Here is a 23,579-nt window from a genome sequence, read left to right as displayed (position 1 = left end):
TTGCCAAAGCTTGGAAAGGAGCTCATGTAATCAAGCCTTGCTCAGACAATTGGGGCAGGACAGCATTTCCTGAATTAAAATGATGACAAAGGAAATCATTCAACAGTTTTAGTGGTTTAATATTCTGTATTGTTCATATGTTGCATCTGTAAATGGATGATTTCTCCAGTGATTTGGTAGGATGTTTTTATTATTCCAACATTTGCTTGTTTCTCATCCAGCCCTGGACGAACCTGTGGAACATTTGACAATGAAATTGTCATGATGAATCATGTCTATAAAGAACGCTTTCCCAAGGTACAGTGAAACTTGATTTGTCGTTTTTCTATATCCCCTTTAATCAATCTTCACTTTTTATCCTTTCAACGCAATATTAAATAGTCTTCCGCCGTTGTTACTTTCCTAGGCAACAGCGCAGATGGAGGGCCGACTTCTAGACATCATTGAAGAGTGTTCGCCTGAAACTGCTCTGCCCCTGGCTGACGGTGTGCTTGGCTTCATCCAGCACCAGCTGGTGGAACTGGTCCGGGACTGCCTGGACAAGTCCCAAAAAGGCTTGGTCACCTCTCGGTACTTTGTGGAGCTGCAGGAGAAGCTGGAGAAGCTTTTGCATGAGGTAAATGCTCCTGCTGTGTGAGCCTTAGAAACACGCATGCATCTGCCACACTTTTTGCTTATTACCATTTAAGTGTTCCTTCTAGAACAGCCAGTGCATTTGTGGTGCCAGTTCACACTGCTCTGTCGGACATTGAGTACTTTAACTCCCTATGATTCATTACATAATCTTTCTAGAACACTTTTAATTCAATTCATATTCTATAAGCCACATATGAGCAGTTTTCCCCTCATGGGCGTCTTTTCCTAAGAGGCTTGTTTAGAAGGATTAAGGGGAAGAAATGAGCCATACACAGTGCAACCTCCAAAGTTAGACACCCCAAAAGTGGTACAATTAGGGGTTCCATAAGAGTATGCCTATCCGAGTTGGTCAATAGCCTCACTAGCTCCATCTCTGAGCAGGAGAGGAGGGGGGAGGAGAGAGGAGAAGCGGCGATAAAACAGGCCAAAGTTCAGATCCGGGTCAACTTCAGTGTAATGAAAATAAACAGAGCGCAAACCATCCATCATGTATGACATCACTCAAGACATCAGCTTTGTGGGCATCTAAAGCAGCATTGGCCCAAATACACAAATAACAAATAAAAAAAGCCACATTTAGCTTGATTCACACGGGAGGACACTTAACCGTGTTTTCTCCAAACATTTTCAGGGTTGGCTTTATCCAATTTTACGGACAAATGCTATGTTGGCATATATTTGTCTTTCTTTAAACTTAACTGCCATTGTTTTTGGGGGGGAAATTTTATGTATCAAAGGTACTAGTGGTATCGGTATATGGTATTGGTATCGCTGACAACGCCAGTGTTCTTGTGGCGTTTGTCAGAAAATAAGTAGTATCGAACAATCCGTAACTTAAGTTAACTCACTTTTGTCTGTGTCAAGACATTTACTATGTAACAATCTGCATATATAAATGAATAAAAATGTTGATGTGTGTTTCTATAGGTTGCACATTAAAGATGCATTGTGCAGTTTAAAAAGGCAATATTAAAGCTTTTTCTACATCATGCATGCTCCACCAATGCCCAGATGAGTACGAAGAGCCCTGACTGTTTTACTGTGACTGCACCTATCAGCTTTTCTCTTCCCTTTTAAAGTAGAGCGTGCGCACACTCCACAGTTTCTTTGGGGAGGGGCGGAGTTTTTCTTACCTCATTTGAAGTCATGTCTTCGTTTTGTCAACTGTGGCTGTCGCTTTAAAATCGTGCACATACTAGCACGCGCACCATGAACGAGCCTGACACAGATGCTGCAGTTACGCTTTGGGCCAGAGGTGGCAGTCGCGAGTATGTCATTTTTGTTCATATTAGCAACGGAGTGATCCAAAACCAGGTTTGTCAGTGTTAAAATTTGTTTGACATACTGAACTCTGTGAACTACTGAACTGTGTTGATATGTTGACAGGAGAAATAAAATGGGGAGAGACACATTCCATCACAAAGTAATTGAAGTCATTTCAAAACGGACCTGTTTGTTTGGTATTGAAGTTACGCAATTTTCAACGTTTGAAATCATGGGAACAAAACACGGCTTCAAAAGCAGACACATATGCAGACAATGAAAATGCTGTTTACAAGTCTTTTTTATTATTCATAAACCTGACAAAGCAAAGCACATTTACTGATTGATGCAAAACATTTCAGTACAAGCCACAATCCCTTGAACAGACGATGTAAAGAAGGTCATTTGTTGTTTCTACATCAGGCTTATGAGCGTTCGGAGAGTGAGGAGGTGACCACCATTACAAAACTAGTGAAGAAGATCCTCATCATCATTTCCAGGCCTGCCCGGCTCCTGGAATGTCTGGTAAGGCCGGTTCTTCTTTTAAGCCTTGAACTAAATACTTGAAATACAGATGTCACAACACTGTGTGATGATGTGCTCTAGTAATGATGATGATGATGATAATAATAATAACACTTGGCTGATGTTCGCAATGATCTGAGGGAAAGCATTCTGATGTTTTGCTCTTGGTTATGCTGTGGTTAGCTTTTCTTTTCAACACTGCTTTTTTGTTAAAAGCAATTTCTTTCATTTTGCACGTTTGCTTGAATACAAAAGGCCTACTGTGGTAATTGTGTCAAACGAAATGAAGCAAAAACACCACCTTTTTGTTTTGTCTTTTTCAGGAGTTTGATCCCGAGGAGTTCTACCAGCGTTTAGAGACTGCAGAAGGTCAAGCCAAAGTGAGCCAGGAGATCAAGACTGATATTCCCAGATATATCGTCAGTCAGCTCGGCCTCACCAGGGATCCTCTTGAAGGTGCCATGCAGATTTGTATTATTATTATTATTATTATTATTATTATTATTTTTGGCTCGGTTATGCCTGTTTTCTTGTCTGGGTTAGAACTCATACACACAACTGGGTTGTTTCATACATTCAAGTTCCTTGGGTGGAGTCTCACTTGGGACCTGGTGGTTTTATGGTTTGCACATTAATTACATGCTACCCTTGCCCGTGTTTTAGAATTGGCTGACATTTGTTCATATGGGAAAAGGACATTAAATTACAGTTCCACCTATGTTCAATTTTGCTTTTGTTTCTCTCGTTATTTCTCAGTGACAGACCCTTCATCATGAGAACTGTTTTCTTGAACTAACGATCCATGTTCATGTTATTGACTAACAATCTGGTCCTTGACTAATGCAACTTTTTTTTTTTCTCCTCCAGATCTACTTTCATGATTTTAATGTGATCTTAAATGTGCTCTGCTTTTAATTCTGCGGTTCCAGAGATGGTCCAACTGGAACAAACAAGCCCGGGTCACAGGTCAGCCAGCAGAGAGTCTGATGAGTCTGGAGAGGCAACGCCAACGCAGGTAGGAACTAAAAAGTCATGCAAAACGTGTAAATGTTGAGCTCAGGAAAACAACGTGCAGTCGTACAGATCACAAACATCTCACATGATTACAATGCTTTTGCTTACCGGGCCTAAGAGATTCTGTTTCCTCTTATTTTTCTGTTGTGTTGACTGTGATTCAGAGCCGTGCAGTTTGCACTCCCCCACGTAGGAAACCACTGGAGAGTGACTTTGAAACAATTAAGCTAATTAGCAACGGCGCCTATGGGTGAGAGATAATATTTCTTTGTTTGCATTCGTCAACCTGAATGTCTTTTGTGAACATAAGCAGAATAAATAGGTTGAAAGATGACGTCCTCTACTTTTCCTTCTTTTTATACCCCCCCCCCCCCCCCCCCCCCGACGCTCCTGCTCTTCTATGCGACCCCATGCACGCCTCTCTGTCCCTTTTGCAGAGCTGTATTCCTAGTCCGTCACAGGGAAACCCGACAACGCTTCGCCATGAAGAAGATCAACCGGCAGAACCTGATTTTGAGAAACCAGATCCAGCAGGTGTTTGTGGAGCGAGACATCCTCACCTTTGCCGAAAACCCATTTGTGGTCTCCATGTTTTGCTCTTTTGAAACACGGCGGCACCTCTGCATGGTCATGGAATATGTGGAAGGTAGAGTCCTTTTTCTTTTTTGTCTTTCTTATTTGATCACAATTTGATACATGTCTTTCTGGCCTCCTGTTACTGGAAGGTGGGGATTGTGCCAATCTATTGAAGAACATCGGCCCTCTGCCTGTGGACATGGCGCGCATGTATTTTGCGGAAACTGTCCTGGCTTTAGAATACCTTCACAACTATGGCATCGTACACAGAGACCTCAAACCTGACAAGTGAGCTCCCAAACTACAACAGCGACTTATTAAAAGCTTTCATCATCATTTTATATCTGAATTTGTTGGGTCAGACTTAATACAGTATGAAATTTGTTTTGTTTCTTTCCTTTTGTAGTTTATTAATCACCTCCATGGGACACATTAAGCTTACAGACTTTGGACTGTCAAAGATTGGCCTCATGAACATGACAACCAATTTGTATGAAGGCCACATTGAGAAGGACACAAGAGAGTTCATCGACAAGCAGGTATGTCGCCTTCCTTTCTATTGACTTCTTGAAATCAACTTCAACATTAATGGCTTACCTTTTCACTCCACAGGTGTGCGGTACCCCAGAGTACATCGCTCCAGAGGTGATCCTGCGGCAGGGTTATGGGAAGCCTGTAGATTGGTGGGCTATGGGCATTATCCTTTATGAGTTCCTTGTGGGCTGCGTGCCGTTCTTTGGAGACACACCTGAACAGCTTTTTGGTCAGGTGGTTAACGGTAAATTAATTCTTTACTTCAATGTGTTAACTGGTGATTTTTCCATCTTGAAAGTTTTATTAGTCATCATTAACTAACCGCAGTCTTCATTAGAACCTTTCAGTGAATCACTATTGTTTACTTGTTTGTCCAGATGACATTATATGGCCTGAGGGAGACGACGCTCTGCCAGCTGACACCCAAGACCTTATCACCAGATTACTTCGTCAGAGTCCGCTCGAGCGCCTTGGAACGGGTACCTGACAGCGATTTAAAAAAAACGGACTTGAATGAAGGATTTCTGTTATCGTATGAGGTGAAGCATTAGTTAGATTGGCATTTATGCTCCTCAGGTGGAACCACTGAGGTGAAAGTGCACATGTTCTTCCTGGGACTTGACTGGAATGGCCTTCTGAGGCAAAAAGCAGAGTTCATACCACAACTGGAGACTGATGAGGACACCAGTTATTTTGACAGTAGGTGGATTTTATAGATGCATACTATAGGTTAAGCAACTTAACGTTTTTTTTTTTTTTTTGTAGTCTGCTAAAATTTGATGATTGATACTGTCGCCTACAGCCCGATCCGAGCGATACTCTCACCTAGGTTCTGACGATGATGAAACTAATGACGATGAATCCTCTCTTGAACTGCGACAGTTCTCCTCTGTGGCCCATCGCTTCAGCAAGGTATGTTTTTTTTTTTTTTTTTTTTTTCTATTTTTATTACTGGTTACAGTGTTCCTTTCGATAAGGGGTGTCAGGCGATTAAAAATTTAATAATTAATCGCATGACTTCAATAGTTAACTCACAATTAACTCATTCACTGCCATAAATTCATTAGAAAAAAGATTAATAAAAATTAGGGGCAAGAGGCGATTAAATGTTTTTAATTGTAATTAATCACATGACTGATTTAAAAAAAAAATATATATATATATATATATATATATTATAAAAAATTCAAGGCGTAAGGCTATTAAAGTTTTTATTCGTAATTAATCGCATGACTTCACTAGGTAACTCGCGATTAATCACAAATTTTATGTACAAAACTAAATGTACAATAAAAACATCTAGATTTTTAACAAAAGTGGAAAAAAATGTTAAACTAATACAAATAGGCCGTCAATGGCAGTGAATGAGTTAATAGCAAAATGTATATTTGTTCTAAATGTATAATAAAATATTTTTTTCAAAATGTTCATACTATTGTTAACATAAAAGTGGAAAAAATGTTTAGACTAATAGAAATATGGCTGCACCTTTTAGTCATTGATACAGTAATTTTATAATAATTTATAGTATAGAGTAAAAAAAAAAAAAGTACTGTACAGTAAAATATGAGTGTGATATTGTGTTGAGGTAATGTTCTGCCACTAGATAGCATATTTACCTTGTAAGACAAAGGAAGGAACTTTAAAATAACTCAAAATTAACGCACTCATTTTGGCACCCTTACTTCTGACTAAACATCTCTTTGTGTTTAAAAGCCAATGAATATTTCTTCCTTACTGAAGGTGTACAGCAGCACAGAGCACCTGTCCACCTCCACGCCATCCAACCAGAGCTTGTCGTCTTCAGAACGGAGCCATAGCGAAGAGAAAGACGAGCGATGGGAGGGCAGAGGCGCCTTTTCTCCTGGTGACGGACACAAGCACTTGGCTAGCGGAGACAGAACAGATGGACTCAGGGGGAGGTGAGAGCTTTCAAACAGATCAAATTAATCAGGGATACTTTAAAAGCTTTTTTTCCCCCACCTGTTACATATATAAGAATAACATTGGTATGTTGTAGGGCACGACTCCGTAATGATTGACAAGTCAATAGCACAGTGGCAAGTTTGGACTCCACCCTCACGTCCAAATATGGCCACCTCCAGCTGCAAAAAATCAGGATATGGCGACAGCCAAAATGCCAAACTTTCGTCTTTAAAAAAAGGAGTCCACATACCAGTGTGTGTGATGTCCCAGTGGTTAGGTCTTTTTTCTATATTTTAATGTGGTCAGTGAGCACAAACTGTTCAAAGTTCAGGAGTAACTGACTGCACTTTCCCTAAAGGTTTTGGCATTTCAGAACATTAAATGATGAGTCATGACCTCAGGCCCGTGTTTTGAAAATGAATGTTACCAAATGCGACCACGACCACGCATGAAACCAGTGGCCATTTACGAAAATAAATTGCAAACTGCGCTAACTGTTTTGGGCTGTTTCCACTCGTTGTTGTTGTTTCTGTTAGCCTTGGTTACCATTTTCACTATCCCCCCAATCTACCAGTGAAACAGATTCTTAAAATAAATTCTGTGTGCATTTCCCTCGCAGTTTGCGTCCTCGTGCTTCGTCCAGTTCTTCCCAGTCAGAGCGCAGTGCGAGCCCACTGGTATTAAACAGCACTCAGAGCCTCGACATGATGCCTCGCTTTGCCATCGCTGCCGAAGAGGAGGGTAAGCCTGGGAAAGCAATCGCGTGTCCTGTTATTTTCAACTCCAAAAGGACCGGATGCCTTACTCCTTTGCTTTGTTTTTGTAGACGGCATGGTCTCCAATCTGCGGCGCATTCGTCTGCGTAGCAACAGCACAGGCACCAGGCCGTCATTCCGCAGAGGCGCGTCCAGACGCATCGCCCACCAACTGGACACCCCAGAAAAACCCAGGCCTCCAGCTGGAAAAGTCCCCAAGTCTGCCTCAGTCTCTGGACTTTCCCTCATTATTACCCCAGGTGCACGGATAATAATTTCCTTTCTACAATTTGAAGAATGCCTTATTCGTATAGCACGGAAAGAAGATGACACTAATGAGCTAAAATGATGGAGGTTCTGTCTGCTTTTATGGTTCATGTTTATAGTGCCCTCTACAGACCGTTGCTAGGCAATGTATACAATACTGAACTACAATGGCAGGAGCCATCAAGACCAAACGCGATTATGTCCTGTAGTTGGCAGTAATGCACACGTTTTGGTCAGAGTTTAATCCCTGATCTATTTACAGCAGTGGTGTCAAAATCCGCTCCTCGAGGGCCTGAGTCCTGCATGTTTTAGATAACTGGTTCTCAACCCCGGTCCTCAAGTACCCCTATCCAGCCTGTTTTTAATGTCTCACCTAGCCAACACGGCTGAGGATCGTTATCAGGCTTGATTCAGAGCTCGCTAATTAGCTGATCGTTTGAAACACCTGTGTTGGCTGTGGGAGACATGGAAAACAGACTGGATAGGGGTATTCGAGGACCGCGGTTGAGAAACCACTGTTTTAGAGTTTTCCCACTTTCAACCCAGCTGATTCACATTTTAAGCTTATCAGCAAGCTCTGCAGGAGCCTGATAATGATCCTGATCATTGAATCAGGTGTGTTGGAGTACAGAAACCTCGGAAACATTTAAGACTCTGGACCTCGGGGACCGGACTCTGACACATGTGATTTACAGCAATGGTTTGCCAACGTTTTACACCAGTACCACCATAATGACCAACATTAAAGGGGAAGTCAACCCAAAACAAAAATTCTTGACAAATAATATGTCCTCCCAGCTTGCTATTGCGTGTAGTGGAATATGAGTTAAGCAGTAAAATCCAGCCGTTTTTATCCATCTTAGAGGGTGACATTTTTTTGCCCCCCTTTTTTTTATATGCTTTTATTAACACAATTCAACACAACATTACATTCCAGAGCATAACATATCTTGCAAAGTTACCTGACAAAATCTTTGTTCATTTTAAAGAAGGGGGGTGGCCATTTTGCCACTTGCTGTAGAGTGAAAATGACATCACAATTGCTCAGGTCTCAGGTAACAACCAATCACAGCTCGGATTCGGAAAACAGGTGAGATGTGATTGATCGTTGCCTGAGCCCTGAGCAACTGTGATGTCATCTTCAGCCGACAGCAAATGGCAAAATGGCCGCCACTTGAGATGGCTAAAAACAGCTGGATTTTGCTACATAACTCATATTCCACAAATGTAATATAGTAGTGAATAGTGAAGTCACATATAACATATTATTGTCAAGAAATGTTTAAGATGTCGCGTAATAGGTCTCAACAAATATTCGATTTTATTCCCTACAAATTATTTCACATTTGTAAGTAACACTATGTAGAGTTTGAACATTAAATCGATTTGGATCTTTTCTAATTAAGCCTGTGCTCTATTTACAAACTTGCCTCATAATAAGGTTATACATTTTTGCTTTTGCTGTCTTGACATATCAAGGGAATTAGTTTAGTTGTTTTGGCCATTTAGCACGCAACCACAATAGCCCAGGTGCATTTATCCATGAAGACTCCCGTGAGGAGCGGCATGAATGACCTTTTCAAATATGCTCCCCATCCAGATGACTCAGCGGGTCCTCCTTCCAGCCCCAAGTCATCTTTGTCGCTGTCGTCCAACCCCTCGTCCAGAGACTCGTCGCCCAGCCGGGATCTTTCCATCAACATCAGCTGCCTCAGGCCTCCAGTGGTCATCCACAGCTCTGGGAAGAGGTTTGGCTTTGCTTTGCGAGCGATCAGAGTCTACATGGGGGACAGCGACGTCTACACAGTTCACCACATGGTCTGGGTATGTGTCTGGCCCTGCGGTCGTAATGATAATTGTACCGATGTCAAACTTGAGTCATCTTTGGGTTTTTTGTGTCCTTTTTTTGGGGCATTTATTGTTAAATAAATGTCAAGAAATGTCAGCATAGCTAAAACTGCTGTTTGCGTGTGTTCAGTGTGTGGAGGAGGGCAGCCCGGCGCACGAGGCAGGTTTGAGGGCCGGTGACCTCATCACTCATGTCAATGGGGAATCTGTACAGGGTCTTGTCCACACTGAAGTGGTAGAGCTTCTGCTTAAGGTATGGGATGAAACTCAAATGGATTATTATTGCTAATCCTCTCTTAGCTTCATACTGAAAGGTATGTTCTCAACAGAGTGGCAACCGGGTGACCCTGCAGACCACTGCTTTGGAAAACACTTCCATCAAAGTGGGCCCTGCCAGAAAGGCGAGTTACAAGGCGAAGATGGCTCGACGCAGCAAGAAAAGCAAGAGGAGAGATGGGCAGGACAGGTACAGTGAGTTTTATTATTATTATTTTTTTTACAAAGCATTGGCTTCATATTTTTCGGATTCTAATTGTTGTCTTCAGTTTAATTTTGGTTTTGTGATTTAACGTGCAAAAAGCCCAGCATTACTTCTGCTCTTTACTGTTTTGCTATGCAGCCGAAGGCGTAACATCTTGAAGAAGCTGTCCAAACATACGCCCCCTGCGCCGATGCAAAGCAGTCGCAGCTTCTCTTCCGGATTCCACCAGTCATCGAGCGACAGCCTTTCGGGCTCCCCCACTCAGTCTCTCTCCCCCGGCCCATCCACTCCCTGCCGCTCCCCTGCTCCTGACCACTCTGGAGGTGAGATGGATTGCTTTGACCCAGATTGTTTTAGGTTACACCACATATCAATTTGCAAGAATTGTATCAAAATATCTTTAAAGGGGAAGTCAACCTTAAACACTTCTTGACAATAATATGGTATATGTGACCCTACTAGTCTAAACATAACATTCTGATTATTATTACATTTGTGGAATACGAGTTATGAAGCAAAATCCAGCCATTTTTATCCATCACAGGGGACGGCCATTTTTCCACTTGCTGTCGATTGAAGATGACATCACAGTTGATCAGGGCTCAGGCAACGAACAATCGCAACTCACCTGTTTTCTGAAGCGGTGCTGTGATTGGTTGTTACCTGAGCAACTGTGATGTCATTTTCACTTGACAGTAAGTGGCAAACTGGCCGCTTTCTGATATTGATAGAAACTGCTGGACGCAATACACAAAAGATAATGCAAATTTTTCAAGACTGTCTGAGAGGCAAAACAATTTTTTATATTTTTTTGGTGGTTATAGGTGGTAGCGTTTACTAACTTTTTTTTTTTTTTTTTTTGCCAAGTCAGTTAAAAGGGAAGTCAACCCAAACATTTTCTTTGCATGACATTCTGATTAATATTGCGCTTGTGGAATTTGAGCTAAGCAGCAATCTCCACCTGGGACAGACATTTTGCCACTTGTTGTCGACTGAAAATTAAGGTCAGGGCTCATGTAACAACCTATCACGGCTCAGATTTAGAAAACAAGTGAGCCGTGATTGGTCATTACCATCTGGAAGCGGCCAGTGATTGGTCATTACCTGAGCCCTGAGCAACTGTGATGTCATTTCCTGTCGACAGCAAATGACAAAATGTCAAAGATGGGTCAAAACGGGGGGATTTTGCTGCTTAACTCGTATTTCACAAATGCAATATTATCAGAATACTTTGTGTAGACTAGTGGGGCTGCATAGAACACATTTTAAAGAAAATGTTTGGGTTGCTTGACTTCCCCATTCAATAAATTAATAGATTACATTAGAAAAATCAAAAATGTCAGTGGCCACCACCCAAAAAAAAAAGTCACAAAAAGTGGCATTTTTGTTGTCTTTATTTACTTACTCGTTATGAAATATTAGCCTGTTTAGTTGAACACAAAGCTATTATTGTTGATTATGGAGTGTCCAGACCTGTAAGCGAAGGCAATTATTAGCATTTTTAGTGGGAAGCCAATTACTCATGGTTTTTCCACTATTCACCGCTGGGCTCTTGTCCCGGTGCTATATTGAAAAGGTTACTTCTTGTCCCTTCTCGTCACACAGATTCAAGTTCCTCTCCCTGCTCCAGCTCCCCTAACTCACCAGTCCCTCAGGCTCGTCCCAGCTCCCTCCACGTCCTGGGCCGCTACACGAAAGCCGGTCGCTGCAAGTCCACCAGCAGCATCCCGCCGTCCCCGCTGGCCTGCATCCCACCTCCCCAGCCTCTGTCGCCTCAGTGCTCTCCCTCCTGCCTTCCCAGCCACCCAAAGTCATTACAGGGTTTTCACGGTAAAACACTCTCCCCTCCCACTATCGCCCGCCATTCCGTGCGTCCCCGCAGCGCCGAGCCGCCGCGCTCGCCGCTCCTCAAGAGAGTCCAGTCAGCAGAGAAGCTGACTGGTGACAAAGCAACCGGCGGGTATCACTGTGAGAGGAAAGCCTACAGCACCCGCCGCCATACCATGGAGGTGCCTCTGTCTGAGGGCGAGGACGCGGAGGAGGACGGCGCCACCGGGTTCGTCTGCGTGGGCGAACACGGCCGCCACGGGCTGGTCATCGGAGGCAACGAGCACCACCGCTCCGCTGCCTCGCCGCAACACCGCGGCGGTAACCACCACTCGTCCGATGTGGTGGTGATGAGGAAGCTGGCTCTGTCCGAGCGCCGGGACTCCTTCAAGAAGCAGGAGGCCGTGCAGGAAGTGAGTTTTGACGATTTGGACGAGAGGGAGGCCGCGCTTCCCGTCGCTCAACCCAAGACGTTCAAGGCTTCCTGGGTCAGCTCGGCCCAGTCGGACTCCAAGCTGAAGGTGGGAGGAAAAACGACACAGGAAACGGCAGCACAGCAGAAAGCCAAGGCTAAAGATAAAGAACCGTTTTAGATTTAGTCACCTCACAAGGGATCTAAAGTACCAACCGGTTAGTTTCTCATGGGAGTGACAGCTTTTGGGTGCATTTTCAGGGTGACCTTCACCCATTGTACCATCTTTAAACTTTTGAATGCACATGTCCAAATGTTGCTTGTTTCTGTCCTTTTTGCACAACTTGCAAAACCAGGAGCTGAATGGCAAAATTCACAACATTTACAAGGTCGTCTGAGTTGGGGCTGAACATAACAACACGCCTGTTAAACTAAATATAAAACAAAAGACTATTTCTTGTGCATTTAGAACAGCATACTTTGCCTTATGACAAAGTCTTCTTAGCTTAACTCATTCACTGCCATTGACGGCTATAGATGTAAAAGATTCATTTGAACTATTTCTATTAGTTTAACATTTTTCTCAACTTTTGTTAACAAGAGTATAAAAACCTAGATTTTTTTTGTATTAGAACAGATATAAAATTTGTGATTAATCGTGAGTTAACTAGTGAAGTCATGCGATTAATTACGATTAAAGATTGTAATCTAATCTTTTCTTAAATTTTTTTAATGTACTTTTTTTATTTTTAATATTATTCTTAAGAAAAGATTATTAAAGATCAGGGGCGTCAACAAATTTAAAATTGTAATCGTTATTAATCGCATGACTTCACTAGTCTAACTCACGATTAATCACAAAATGTATATCTGTTCTAAATGTAAAAAAAAAAAAAATCTAGGTTTTCATACTCTTGTTAACAGAAGTAGGAAAAAATGTCAAACTAATAGAAATAGTTCAAATAAATTTTTGACGTCTATAGCCGTCAATGGCAGTGAAAGAGTTGATGCTAACAAACTGTGAAAAGCGCCATTGATAGCCCGTGTTTCAGAAGCAGCAGATATTTGAACACAAATGGCGGAGAAACACATTCACAAGCATGTATTCTTTACTAAAATTAGTGTCTTACTGAGTCACAGTAGAAGTCTATTGTTTTTTTTACGTCTGCATGACTGTACATTATTATACTGCCTCCTGTTGGCCAAGGTGGGCACACCCAACTGTCCAGAAATGATAGTCATCTTGATTTTAGACTGGAAAAGTCAAAGAAAGGTGTAGAATTGGGCCTCCTTGAAGATGTTGTGATTTTTCCAGTTCGGCCCCTTGTTAGAGAACAATTTGTGCAAAATCATTGAACATTGGACATACGCAGTTAAAGGTTTAGACAGGTGCATTTTATGTCCATCCAGAAATTTCACTCAAAAGCCCAGCAGCTCTGAACCTTTTTGTGAGAACGAACTACAGTGTATGTTCATTTTGAGGCGGCCGCACGTCGTCAGACAACTGTGATCAAGTCCCGTCACAAGTTTGAAAATGGATGTTTCTCGGTAAAATGCGCATCCTTCAATGCCGTTTATATAAACATGACTGCCTATTTTGTTTCACTCCCTTGTCGCTTGATCCGAAAACACTGTCACCAATGGCAAATTCTATTTTGTAAATATTTGTATTTTAAATGAAGATGCATATTTAATAACTTTCTCATATGTTGTTTTGTTGCAAAAATGGCCTGGGACGCTTTAGTGAGTGTTTGCTGTCAAAAAAGTGTAAATACATAAAATGTGCGATTATTATACTTTTTTTTTTGTTGGGGACTTTTTGGGCTTTTGTTTTGCATTTGAATGCAACTATAAAAAAAAAACTCCCGTTTTGTGCTGCTTCTCAAGAGGAAGCCGCTCACGTTATTGGTTCTCATCACTACTTGACATGAGGATCACACTTGAAAGCCAATCATTGGTGCCAAAGCAAGGTTAGCCATAAATAAAAAAAACATACACTTGTATGGAAAGCTTGTTGAGCATTTATTTTCTTCCATATCTTTGCTATCCAGCTTGACGCCCGTGTACTGACAATTCAGCACACTAATAGAACGAGTCTTAATAGGACTTCTCCCCCCTACTACTAGTCTCTCTGTTGGCTAAGTACGCAATTAAATTTTACTAGTGAAGTTCTGTGCTGTACTACTAGTGCGCATGTGTTGCACTCCTTGTTGCGCTAATAGTCATTTGCGTACTATAGTACTACTATTAAAGTAGTGCACAGGTTTGCCTCAAGAGTAATCCAGTTGTCCTAGTAGATCTAAACGTGTACTAGTACATGGACCCTAAGGAAAGAGGTTTTGGCATTTATTTCATATTTAAGGTCTGTAGTACGTACACTCAGTGCGTCTCCTTAACTCATTCACTGCCATTGACGACTATAGACGTCAAAAATTCATTTGAACTATTTCTATTGGTTTCACATTTTTTTTCACTTTTGTTAACAAGAGTATGAAAACCTAGATTTTTTTTATTGTACATTTAGGACAGATATAAAATTTGTGATTAATTAAAATAAAAAAATTTAATCGTCTGACGCCCCTAATTTTTAATAATCTTATCTTTTTTTTTATTAGGGGCATCAGGCGATTACAATTTTTAATTGGAATTAATCACATGACTTTACTAGTTAACTCAAGATTAATTACGAATTTTACATCTGTTCTACATGTACAATACATTTTTTTCCTAGGTTTTCATACTCTTGTTAACAATAATGGGGGGGAAAAAGTGAAACTAATAAAAAATAGTTTAAATGAATTTTTGACGTCTATAGCCGTCAATGGCAGTGAATGACTTAATAAGATATTAACGCACTAGTATAACTGAATTTTTAAAACAACCTAGAACGTTGGGTCAAATTGACCCAAGTAGCGTCTTGGTCCCTTTTTGACCCCAATCATTTTTTATTTTTTTTACCCAACTGTTTTTAGAGAGTAATGAGCCAAAAGTGGCACTATGGTGGAAAAACTCACTAGTAAGACTGTTCTACTACCGTACTGAATAGTTTTAGTGAAGACAAAGTGTTCTACTAGTACATGGACCTTAAGGTGGCTCCACCTTGGAACAAATGCTCAAACATACATGAGCGGTTCTGTTGTACATAACGCATGCGCGCTGAAAAGTGTGTCCGTAGCAGGATGGTCATGGTGTGTTTTTTTTGTTTGTTTTTTTTGCACCGTTTTCGTGTGCCTGTCCTCAACACACCTTAAACTACCTGTCACGTCCGTCTCCTTATAAACGAGTCGTATCTGGTGTAATCTCGCACGAGAAAAAAAAAAACTGTACAGTGAATCCCCCCCCAAAAAGTTCAAGCAAATTTTCTTTGCTATTTTTGGGCGTGTAATATAAATGAATGTTTACTGCAAAAATGTGTACGTGTGTTTGTTAAATTATTATTTTTTAAAAAATGTACTCGCGTAGTTAGATTAGAAATTCTGAATGGAGGAAGTAAAGAATAGAACTTTTTTTTTTTAACTATATATGCGCATAAGGAAGCGGTGTTGTTGCAGTAGTACTAAACCACGCTGTTGATGTGTATTGTATAAACAATGGTGGACCTTAAAACAGCTGTCGGTGGTGTTTTTTGAAAGTGACCTTGTAAGGATCGTTGGCCTGTAAAGTGAGTTGAGTGCAACTAAAGTGGCAGGTTCCTAATCTTCTCTTAAGATCAACCTCAAAGGATTGTGCATGCTTTACATTCCACTACATTATTCCCACATTTTTTTTTTGTGCCTATTTGCAGGATTTTATTCAGCTCGTGGAAGCTATTTCTTTGTTGAAAGCAAAAGCACATGAGGTTTGAAGCTCATGTGTTGGATACATTTTGGTATGCTTTCAGGATTTTGTATCTTATTTTATAACCGCTAACATCCGTAACCTTTAACTCTTTCACTGCCAGCCCAGTTCGAATGGATATATGACGTCTGCAGGCGTCTATGGCAGTGAACGGGTTTTATTTGTGTGGTCATATTTTGTTTGTTTTTGAATTCCTTGTTTTAAATTGAGCAGATTAGCATACCAACACATCACTCCACCCAGTGGGGAAAAAAAAATCTGATGGTGTTCAACTGTCATCTGTCCTCCTTTCCCAATTGTTGTGTGTTTTTCATGTACTTCCCCAAACCAATCCCCTGGTCTCCATGACAACTGGATCTTGTGAAGTTCCTACTATGTGGGGATCTTGTTCAGACTGATGTCAATGTATGTCTGTTTTTTTTTTTTTTTTGTCTTAACAGTGCTTGAAATAAAATATTCACCAAAAAAAGCACACATTTGTAATGTGTTGAATATATTTTTTTACCAGTAACACAGACAACCAGGTTGCTACAAAATAAAGTGGGTAAAGTACCGGTAGCCGAAACTATTGGATTGGGTCAGATGGATTACAATTTGCATACTGTATGTTTTCTTCCAAGTGGAGTTCTTGTAGGCTAAAATTCTGGAATATGAATATCCTCTTAAAGCGCCTCTGGAAGGTTCAATATACCCCATCAGGTTGTTATGGGACTAATGCTGTCCCGACCCACACACTGGCTGTCAAGTCTGACCCCCCCAACCCACCAGATACCTGCTTATTGGTACTCACCCATCCTTTAGTTGTCCTAACATTGATCCCCCCCCCCCCCCCCTACCAATATGAAGTTTTACAACATTTTAACTTTTTCCCCTCAAAAATAGGCAACTGTTTAATTCCTATGATATTAATAATTCAAAACCGTAATTTGCGATGTGAATGTACTTATTTTTTTCAAAATCATTTATTTTGGGGCTTTATTATTTGGACTATTTTTTGTTGCTTTTTAAAAGTAATTTTTTGTTTCTTATGTTGATTTTTCCCCCCGTTTTTTTTATTTATATTTCCTGTTTTTATGAATAGTTTTCCCTGTTTGTTTTTTCAAATCATATTTTTCAGTTATTCTGATTTTTTTGTGTGTGTTAGTGACAGAATCCCAAACAATTCCGTAAAACAGAAGAAAAAAAATCCATAAAACTGAAAGGAAATTGCTCGTGGGGGGTAACAGCCCAGAATAAATAAATAGATACATAAATCAATAAATAAAGCTCTGCCCCAACAATTACTTAGAAAAAAACGGTGATTTTATTTTTCAACTGAAGGCAATACGTTGTCACACGAATGATTTTAATTCGTCGTTTTGTTCATCCGTAGCCTGTGTCGGACTGTTCGTACTTTTCCGTGCTGCTTCGGCTTTTCCCGCTGTCCGCCTGGCTGTTCCCACGCGCCCCCCTCCCCTCCCCCTCCCTCACCTCCCTTCCACCCTCCTTCCCTCCCTCCCTCCCCCCCTCCCTTGCCGTGCTGGAAAATGGCTGTGCAGGGGAGCTGGGAGTTCTGAACGGGAAAAGGAAAGAAAGCGAAGCGAAAAAAGAAGAGCTTTCCACAAGTTCCGTGCACCACTGGAAGCTGCAGTGTACTTTTCTCCACATTGACCGACTCCTGCCATTTGCAGAATTTCGAGCGACGCCACGAAAAAGTCAGCAGACTCAAGAAATATCCACGGGTAAGTTTTTTTTTTCTCCCCCTCAACTTATTGCACATTTCCAGTACAGCGAGGCAGCCACTGTAACTTACTGGAAAATGGTGGAAGCTTCAAATCGTGCTTGGCGACCCCAGCTTCGTTTTACGCGTTTTTGTGGTTGTTTATAAGGCGAAAGGTTGCATTTTTTTTTAATGTTGCTAGCAGCTCCGCCTTGCAAAGTGTAGCAAAGTTACGAAGTGTCACTTTTTATTTCGCTAAATGTTTCCTTCTCGGAGTCGTATTTTGTTTGTTGCTTTTTAAACAGACTTTGTGGAGAATGGTTGACTCGACATTGACATGTTTTATATATATATATATATTTGTTTTTTATATTTTTTATTACTCCTTAAAAAAATGACTACAGTTCTAATCGGATGATTTTTATGCTTTTAAAAAAGGCCACTGTAACATGGACAGTTGATGGACAATTAGCACTGGGGGGGGGGGGGGGGTGTACTTAATAATTGAATCAAAGTTGCATATAGTGCACTTAAAAAAAAGAAAAGAAAACGTACCTATAGAAACAAAAAGTTCTTAAACAATAAATGCTAATTTAGTGAACTTAAAACTTTGCAATAAGTAGTCCTAATATCCACAAGTCTTTGCAGTGAGGTGGCAAAAGTACTACTACTCACACTGTAGTGTACTTTAAGTCGAGTAAAAAGAAATAAATCGACAGCTTAATCGATTATTGAAATAATCGTTACTTGCCACCCTAAAAAAAATAATAAACACAAAACTATTGACCTCTTTTAGCTAATACTCTCGTTTATGTAGTGTATGCAAACAGACAAAAAAAAATCTTTAGCTAGCAACGGCTCGCTTGGGGTGTGCCCAAAAATGGATTCTTATAAAAATCCCGATTCTCATTTAGTACGATTCAGAATCGATTTTAAATGTCCCAAAGTCGATTTTATTTAAATTATTTTATACTGTCTTGTCTTTGTCTCTGTGTGCCTTTATTTGGAGCGCTGTTCATGTTGTACCCGGTTTGGCCACTTAGGGGCAGTGTGGTTCCACGCGCGCTAATACACTGTTAAGTTGTAGCCACATTAAAGAGTAGAAGGAAAAAGTCACAATCAAGTTATTCCAATAAAAGTTGTTTTTTTTGCAGTGTGGAGCCGTTCTTTTAAATTATAAAAGTGCCGCGAGTAGCGTGCTAGTTAGCATTAGCGTGTCAGACTGGAGTAGATCATTACGATTCCTATACAACTATACAACTATAGATTGAATGAAAAATCATTCTTAATCGATTCTGAATCGAATCGCGGACATTCAAAGATTCCCACCCCAACATGTTAGCTAGCAACGGCTCGACTTGCGCTATGAAAACGTTTCTCCCATTATATGGAGGCCTGGATTAAAAAAAAAAGAAGAAAAGTTAAGTAATAAAAAATGAATGTTAGAAATTTGAATTGATGGTTAAAAAAATCCGTCAAATCATTGACTTAAATTAAAATGACAGAAAATAATGACATCCAACATAAAAAAATTTTTTACCGCTAATGTCAGGAATGTCACCGGTGTAACTGTCAAAAATGTCATCTCATTATACATGAGCTTTCACAACAAAAACAAACGTTTCTGGGTACGACGCAAGAACCATCCGGCAACTGCCAAGCCCTACCAATAAAGTATTTATTTATACTCTATAAGCGAGGTTTCGAATGACTGATGCGAGTCGCTAACTTCATAATTATTTCTTCCCCGCCATTGTCACTCGATGTGGGCGGGCCTAATGTGATCAAACGTCTTCATATTCAAAGTGGCTAAATCCTCTGAAACTGCCAAGAGTGACGAATTAAAAACATATTTGCTCCCTCACTTCCCATTTCGGCAGATGGACTCCAGCTGGGTTTATGTTTGTTGTAGGTCCAGGGGAGGCGGAGTTAAACTGAAATGGTGCTATTTGATCAAAAATAGTAACGGGGCGACAATATCTTTAGGGCCACACTCGAAACACATGAAGGCTATTTTAATTTTTTTAATGTCAAGGCTAAAGGGGGTTGATGCAGCGCACAGTGGATGTCGTTACTCTTTTATGATGTGAACATGCAACATAAAGCGTAGCTTGGTTCAAGACAGGTGAGTTATTATCCTTTCAAAACGAGCTTTTTTTTTCTTTTCTGCGTAAATCTGACCGCAAACGGCGGCAAGAACGTACATAAAAGAAGGCATTTGATTTGTTTGATGTCATCCCCGTGATGTTGACGGCGCCTCGGGCAATGTTTCGCAGGCTTTTTATATCGAGCCAAGGCACATCATTATTTTACATTGAAAAAGAAAATCGATGGCACACCACCAAACAGAAGTGGCACAAAAATCGTGTGTGCATACAGAAATATTGATGTCGTCTCAGTTTGCTCCAAAATTGAGATCTTCACTGTGAAATGTGGGCCTGTTTAAATGAACGTGAAGCTATTATTCGGTTGCATTAATGGCAAGAAGTGGATACGCGGGTTAATTCATCTTTCATCCGTCTAATTCTGCTGGTTGTCACTAAACGCCACCGGTGTAGATAGATGAAAAATACATTAGTTGCAGTTAAAGAGCTGTCAAAATAAATCGATTGGGAATCTTTGAATGTCTCATGATTCGATTCGATTCCGATTCTTGGGCCTGCGATTCGATTCAGCATCGATTTTCGATTCAAAATGATTTGATTGACAATGATTTTTGCTTCAATCTATAGATGTGCAAGGAATTGTAATGATCTACTCCAGTCAGATGCTAATGCTAATTAGCGCGCTACTCGCGGCTCTTTTCTCACTCAAAAGAACAACTCCACGCTGCAAAAAAAGCAACTTTTATTGGAATAACTTGATCGTGACTTTTTCCTTTTACTCTCTAATGTGGCTACAACTTAACAGTGTATTAGAGCGCGTGGAACCACACTGCCCCTCAGTGGCCAAACCGGTTACAACATGAACAGCGCTACAAATAAAGGCACACACAAACAAAGACAAGACAGTTAAAATTATTTAAATAAAATCGATTTTGGGACATTTAAAATCAATTCTGAATCGCACACCCCTAAGTTTAATAATCGAGGAAATTGTCCAAATCCTCTGATTTCAGCACGTCAACAGTAATTGAACACTGATTTCCGTAGTCCTTAATGAAAGAAGACGGATTATCTTTTGTGTTTTAAACAAAATAAGACATTTGCAAACATACTCTGTTTTTACTTTGGAACATAACTGAACTGGTAACATAGTATAACATCAATCTCCCTTTTTTAATCACTAGAAGAATACGAAGTACGAAATAACCACCAATCATTAGTTAAGAAACAGTGATTGGGGGGGAAAATGCTTTTTGTAATACACTTTAATGCAAAATTAAAATCAATGTAATTTGCCGATTGAATAATCAATATATTAATCGATTCTAAAAATATTCGATAGCGACAGCACTAGTTGCAGTAAATAAATACATGTTGTTCATGTTGAAACTCGAATGAAAGCAAAACATTTTTGTGTGTAAATATTAGGGGTGTGCCAAAAAATCGATTCTCATTTAGTACGATTCAGAATCGATTTTAAATGCCCCAAAATCAATTTTATTTAAATTATTTTATACTGTCTTGCCTTTGTCTGTGTGTGCCTTTTATTTGGAGCGCTGTTCATGTTGTACCCGGTTTGGCCACTGAGGGGCAGTGTGGTTCCACGCGGTCTGACACTGTTAAGTTGTAGCCACATTAGAGAGTAGAAGGAAAAAGTCACCATCAAGTTATTCCAATAAAAGTAGGGCTTTTTTTTGCAGTGTGGAGCCGTTCTTTTGAGTTAAAAGTGCCGCGAGTAGCGCGCTAGTTAGCATTAGCGTGTCAGACTGGAGTAGATCATTACAATTCATTGAACATCTATAAATTGAAGCAAAAATCATTGTCAATCAAATCAGCTTGAATCAAAAATCGTTCTTAACCGAAAATCGATTCTGAATTGAATCGCACACCCAAAAATCGGAATCGACTCGACTCGTGAGACATTCAACGATTCCCAGCCCGAGTAAATATGATGCAGATGTCATACAATGCTGCAGGGAGTCAACAGCCGCTGACTCAGAGCAGACGGAGCAGAAAAGTGCCCGTCGGAGCAAAAATAACAGTTTTTAATGCATCAACCATCAAAACAAAAAAAGAGGCCGACGTCGATACACATAAAATGCTGTATATCGGCGCCGATTATTGGCCGGGCCGATTATCGGCCTATCCCTACCGTATATTCTCTCTGCACAATGGACGCAACTATTAGGTAAAGCAAGTACTAAAAGAACATACATTGACAATGTTAAATAATTTTGACAGCAAACTTGAAAAACATTTAGAGTAAGGAAGTAAAAAAAAAAAAAGAAGAGAAAGAAAAGTCTCTCAATATCCCCAAATGTTACCTCGTAGCAAATGTTTGCGTTTAACAACGTCCTCGTGAATTCACTTCAAAATCGCACCCTACCCAAGCCTCCATTTGACGAGTCCCCCTGAAAGGTTGTCCTGTCTCTCGTCTCCGCTGCGGCGCAGTGGATTTTTCGCTTGCATGCGGCTCCATGGCCCGGAGCCACGTGCAAGCGCGGTGCCTCGGTCATCGGCTCCTCCAGCAGCACGGCCGCAAAGTCTCAACGCAAACTTTTACAGCATTAATTGTTTCCTTCCATTCGCCAGCGATTACGTTCTCTTTTCCAGCAGGGTTCACCGGTCACCATTTTCTGGCCGATCACCGATCCCCAATCTTTTAAAAAGTCTGACCTGCCGATATCGATTTTTTTTTTTTCAGTGTTCCAATCTTGTTTTATTGGAAAACATTGAACAATATCGGTGAAATAATACAAATGGGTTGTTTTAACTGCACGTGAAGTCGTTCTCTCAAATATGAAACATGAAAATCCTATTAGTCATCTCAGCAGAACAAGACAGTGGCTGACTTTTTCAGACCTCTGAGGAGGGAGATGAGATCGGTGGAAAAGATCGATTTATGTTTAAGGGATCGGCCGATCACCGAGCTTCCAAAATTAAGGAAATCGGGGCCGATAAATGGGCAGGCCGATCGATCGGTGCGCCCCTATTTTCCAGCCACCTTATATATATATATATATATATATATATATATATATATATATATATATATATATATATATATATATATATATATTAGGGGTGGGAATCTTTGAATGTCTCACGATTCGATTCAGATTTTTGGGCCTGTGATTCGATTCAGAATCGAATTTCGATTAAGAACGATTTTTGATTCAAAATGATTTGATTGACAATGATTTTTGCTTCAATCTATAGATGTGCAAGGAATTGTAATGCTCTACTCCAGTCTGACGGCACTTTTATCACTCAAAAGAACGGCTCCACACTGAAAAAAATTAACTTTTATTGGAATAACTTGATCGTGACTTTTTCCTTCTACTCTCTAATGTGGCTACAATTTAACAGTAGATTAGACCGCGTGGAACCACACTGCCTCTAAGTGGCCAAACCAGGTACAACATGAACAGCGCTCCTAATAAAAGCACACATAGACAAAGGCAAGACAGTATAAAATAATTTAAATAAAATCGATTTGGGGACATTTAAAATCGATTCTGAATGTACTAAATGAGAATCGATTTTTTGGCACACCCCTAATATATATATATATATATATATATATATATATTTTTTTTTTTTTATGCCCATGCACTCTGGTTCATATGAGGCTATCCGTATATTTTTTCTGCTCAGTTTGAGGCTTGTCGGTGAACTGCTGCAAATGTTTTCAATTTGTTGACACCTCTTTCCTCTGAAACCAAAATGTGTCAATAGATGGAGCTTATTGTATTGTTATGTAATCTCACCAGTAAAAGTGTGACGATATCTCGATGTCTCCCGATAGATTATCGATACATCTACGCAAGTATCGCGATATTTGTGGTTGATATACAGCCACTATAACGGCTCC

General features: G+C 40.4%; 2 protein-coding genes across 5 annotated transcripts in view; both read left to right on the top strand.

Annotated features, from left to right (window-relative positions):
- The window catches only part of mast3a (microtubule associated serine/threonine kinase 3a), a 34,296-nt gene extending 17,923 nt beyond the window's left edge, over positions 1-16,373 (top strand). For all 4 annotated transcript variants that reach the window (XM_086072496.1, XM_086072495.1, XM_086072493.1 and 1 more), the window contains 21 exons: positions 222-297; positions 407-616; positions 2,323-2,424; positions 2,748-2,880; positions 3,354-3,439; positions 3,603-3,688; positions 3,876-4,084; positions 4,164-4,302; positions 4,421-4,553; positions 4,627-4,792; positions 4,926-5,027; positions 5,125-5,247; positions 5,351-5,460; positions 6,292-6,470; positions 7,094-7,215; positions 7,301-7,489; positions 9,097-9,320; positions 9,475-9,597; positions 9,674-9,810; positions 9,964-10,148; positions 11,431-16,373. In XM_086072496.1, the coding sequence (XP_085928622.1) occupies positions 222-297; positions 407-616; positions 2,323-2,424; positions 2,748-2,880; positions 3,354-3,439; positions 3,603-3,688; positions 3,876-4,084; positions 4,164-4,302; positions 4,421-4,553; positions 4,627-4,792; positions 4,926-5,027; positions 5,125-5,247; positions 5,351-5,460; positions 6,292-6,470; positions 7,094-7,215; positions 7,301-7,489; positions 9,097-9,320; positions 9,475-9,597; positions 9,674-9,810; positions 9,964-10,148; positions 11,431-12,245 (3,649 nt within the window). In that variant the 3' untranslated portion in view covers positions 12,246-16,373. The remainder of the gene's footprint in view (positions 1-221; positions 298-406; positions 617-2,322; positions 2,425-2,747; positions 2,881-3,353; positions 3,440-3,602; positions 3,689-3,875; positions 4,085-4,163; positions 4,303-4,420; positions 4,554-4,626; positions 4,793-4,925; positions 5,028-5,124; positions 5,248-5,350; positions 5,461-6,291; positions 6,471-7,093; positions 7,216-7,300; positions 7,490-9,096; positions 9,321-9,474; positions 9,598-9,673; positions 9,811-9,963; positions 10,149-11,430) is intronic.
- A 1,055-nt stretch (positions 16,374-17,428) lies between these two features.
- Positions 17,429-23,579, top strand: part of pik3r2 (phosphoinositide-3-kinase, regulatory subunit 2 (beta)) — a 53,758-nt gene continuing 47,607 nt past the window's right edge. The window contains exon 1 of the mRNA XM_086072492.1: positions 17,429-17,622. The gene's annotated coding sequence lies outside the window, so the exon portion shown is untranslated. The remainder of the gene's footprint in view (positions 17,623-23,579) is intronic.

The sequence above is a fragment of the Leptonotus elevatus genome, chromosome 1 (genome assembly GCF_054856555.1).
Source record: "Leptonotus elevatus isolate MCC_2025b chromosome 1, RoL_Lele_1.0, whole genome shotgun sequence".
Taxonomy (NCBI): Eukaryota; Metazoa; Chordata; class Actinopteri; order Syngnathiformes; family Syngnathidae; genus Leptonotus; species Leptonotus elevatus.
This window is presented reverse-complemented; position numbering and strand designations above follow the sequence as displayed.